Genomic DNA, 3666 nt, shown 5'->3' on the forward strand with positions numbered 1-3666 from the left:
ATGGTTAAATTTCAAATGGAAATTTCAAAATCTCTTTAAATCATTAAGTTCAGAAAAAAGGAAAGATAACTCTGGGTTGTATAAGGTCTATAAAGGACAGATTTAGTCATATAAAGAAAAGAGGGAAGGGCATTCTAGAATTGGGAATAAACAGGTCATGTATAAGAGACAATAAATTAGTGAGTCTACTGGAGAAGAATAAAGTTAGGTTGAAAAGTTAGGCTAGGGCTAGTTCCTGAGATGCTTAAATACTGGGTCAAGGAGTTTGGACTTGATGTAGAAATAGTGCAGAACCATTGATGGTGTCTAAGTAAGACAATGGCATAGGGAAAGTGGTATATCAGTCGGATTAATCTGATGATTAGGATTAAATAGTAGGAAGACAGAAGGCTGGAAAAATCAGTTATTAAACTTGTAGATGTGAGATGTCAGAGAAAATGCTGGTGATCTGAACGTTGATGGTGATGGAAGATCCAAGTTTACCCCAAGAAACTACGATGAAAGACTGAAGAGAGTTTGGTCTTGAAAATAGGCAGAGGGAAAAAGAGAGATTCAAAAATTACACCAATTTTCAAGCTAAAACTACAAAAATGATAACATCAACATATGCAAAATTAGGGAAATCAATAGGAAGCTGGTTTTGAAGGAGGAGGACCATTCATTCAATAAAGACATCAGGCAGAGTGTGCTATCTTCCCCTCAGGGAGCAGCTTATGAGTCCCCCCTCTTTTTTAAACAATTACATATTTTTAGTAGACAAAGAAAAACTATATAGTTGAGGGCGCGGGGAGAATAAAAGTTTTTATAGCTTTCAACTCTGTAAGAATTTTGTAAGCCCTACTTTTCAACGAAGAGTTGCGTGATATAAGTGCTGTTGCTTTTCAAAATAAATTGAAAGAAATAACAGAACACAAAAGTTAGTAAATGGTTAGTAAAAAGTCAGAGATAAAGGAGTGCAACTACTCACTATTGAACTGAAAGCTCTTTGAGGACAAATTTTATCACTTTTTAAAAGTATTTTAAAAGCCTGAATCTTAATAGCTAGTTAGTCCCACCTGGCACACCACTGTTTCCTAAGCCTGGAGAATAGAGAGATGCAAAGGAGAGCTGCCTGCAAAATGACATGACTGATGCCCAAATGTTTTAAGTGGTTGCCAGGGGCTGGGCTATTACCTCCAGGTTCCCCAATAAAACAGATCATTTCACAAAGCCCAAATATATCCAATTTGATTGAACAGAAGACAACGAAGCTGCTTTTCAAAATGAAGTGACTTTATACAAATGCTTTTAAGATCATCTCTTTCACCCTAGCCGGTTTGGCTCAGTGTATAGAGGGATGGCCTGTGGACTGAAGGGTCCCAGGTTTGATTCCCATCAAGGGCACATGCCTGGGTGGCGGGCTCGATCCTCCAGTAGGGGGCGTGCAGGAAGCAGCCTATCAATGATTCTCTCATCGTTGATGTTTCTCTCTCTCTCTCCCTCTCTGAAATCAATAAAAATATTTTTTAAAAGACTATTATGTTTAAAAAAAAAATCATCTCTTTCTCAAACAGTAACAGGAAATGAATGCCGTATCAGAGCTCAGGATCTGAGACTAAACAGACATGAGTTAAATCCCAGCTCTTCCAATATACAGCTGTGGAACCATCTCTGTTAGTACATTCTTTCGACCATGGAGGGTTGATTACTACCTTCCTTAAGATATGAATATGTGCCCTACCTAGTTTGGCTCAGTGGATAGAGCCTCGGCCTGCGGACTGAGGGGTCCCGGGTTTGATTCCGGTCAGGGGCACATGCCCAGGTTGTGGGCTCCAGCCCCAGTGCGGGGAGTGCAGGAGGCAGCCAATCAATGATTCTCTCTCATCATTGATGTTTCTATTTCTTTCTCCCTCTCCTTTCCTCTCTGAAATCAATAATATATTTTTAAAAAAGATATGAATATCTGGTAGCTTCAGATGTTAGTACTTTTCCTTCTTAAAACTACACCCAGATCCTTTTGATTGGACCTGTATTTTTCTTAACCTCAGACACTAATTTTTAGAATGGAGCATTCTAGATGGTTCATCTCATTCATTATGTTTTGAATCTCCTGAATCTCCCTTTTTGAAAACAATTGTATCGTGAAGCTCTTGGCTGTTCAACCCATGCTCTGGACTTCACCAATGAAAGCGAAGAGCGTGGGAGAAAACCATAGAGAAAAATCGAATTGTAGGTATGCCATACAAACCTTTCAGTTGTATAAAACTTAAAATCAATGCTTTCTTTGAAATCACAAATTCTGCACACTGGAGACAATATGAAGCTCAACACAGCCTATTAGCAACAAATTAAGAACAAAAATTGTTCTGACTTGAAGGAGGCCCAGGGATGCACCTTGCCTATGCTTATTACCCCCAATTCTCTGAACTCGGGGATCTTTTAGCATGTTGTAGCGGATACTGCAGGGACAGAGGAGGAAAAACAAGTTCCACAGATCCTTTATTTGCATGCAGCCTTCTGAGTACCATTACTGCCCTCCTAGCTCAGGCAGTCAAGACTAAGTCCCAACCGGTTTCTCTGCCCGAGATCTCTCCACTCCCTCACCTCCTGCACACAGCCACCAAACCAATTTCCTAAACCACCAGTTTCATTACATCACTCCCCACCTCAAAAACACTTAATGGCTCCCTACCTCCTAGTCACTGGAAGAAAGCCCAACTAAAATTCAAAGCCCAGGCTAGCATTATCCTAATTTTTATAATACAGGGCCTGTTTCCTCCTAATTCCCCCCACGGAAATTCTCTAAGGCTGCAACTAGACTAATCCGCTCACGGTCCCCCCCCCCCCCCCCCCCCCCCCGACTAGTCTGCACCCCTGGGCTGGATTACAACCACCCCTGCCTATCCTCCGCCCTCCTCTGCCTTTCCCCCAAAAGGTCAGCGCAGACCCCCTCCTCTATCTCTGCCCCGAACTGTGCTCCTAAAAAGCACACACGGCCCACACTGGACATCATCTCACTCTCTTCAGGCATCCTTTTTAGCTGGCAATTCTCCCGTCGTAATGCAATCCGCTCCAACCAAGACCAAGTTCCTTGGAGGTGGATCCCATGCTAGGACTCACACAGAGGGCCTATCACCGTGCCCGGCACTTGCTAGGTCCTGGATAGTAAAACTAGAGGAAGGGTTCGGATTATGCAGGTGCAGGTGATGTGGGGCCAGACAATACTGCCCATCTTTCCCAGTTCCTCTTAATTCACAGTAAAGGGGACTCAGCGTTCGCTTCAGGGCCGACAGTACCTAGTGTACACAGAGCAACGTAGTGCAGCGAGCCCGCCGCCCGAGGGCAAAAACCCTGCGTCCCGATCCCGTTCTTGCCACAATCTCTGCAACTGTGGGGAAATCACACAATTTTCCTGCGTATCAGTTGGCTCAGAGGCAAAACAAGGGAGCTGCTGGGATGGATCCCAAGGTACCCTTTCCCCAATTCCCCGGGAAACGCAGCACTCGTCTACCCGCTCCAGTGGAGGCACGCAAACTTTCGAGGTTCCCACCGCAGGCATTTCCATGGAGCAGTGAAAACTCAGTCCCCACAGGAGAACGCGGGGCGGAGAGGAAAGCGGTCCCCCTGGACCCCAAGGCCAGGGATAGTCTGCTCGGTCCCCGGCCCCTCGCAGGCGGACTCCCCGGA

General features: G+C 44.5%; 1 protein-coding gene across 2 annotated transcripts in view; it reads right to left on the reverse strand.

Moving 5' to 3' along the window:
* The window catches only part of IDE (insulin-degrading enzyme), a 79629-nt gene extending 76070 nt beyond the window's left edge, over positions 1–3559 (reverse strand). For both annotated transcript variants that reach the window (XM_014531563.1, XM_014531562.1), the window contains exon 1: positions 3276–3559. In XM_014531563.1, coding sequence (XP_014387049.1) covers positions 3276–3544 — 269 coding nt within the window. In that variant the 5' untranslated portion in view covers positions 3545–3559. The remainder of the gene's footprint in view (positions 1–3275) is intronic.
* Positions 3560–3666: the final 107 nt, after the last annotated feature.

This window comes from Myotis brandtii, unplaced genomic scaffold (genome assembly GCF_000412655.1).
Source record: "Myotis brandtii unplaced genomic scaffold, ASM41265v1 scaffold810, whole genome shotgun sequence".
Classification (NCBI taxonomy): domain Eukaryota; kingdom Metazoa; phylum Chordata; class Mammalia; order Chiroptera; family Vespertilionidae; genus Myotis; species Myotis brandtii.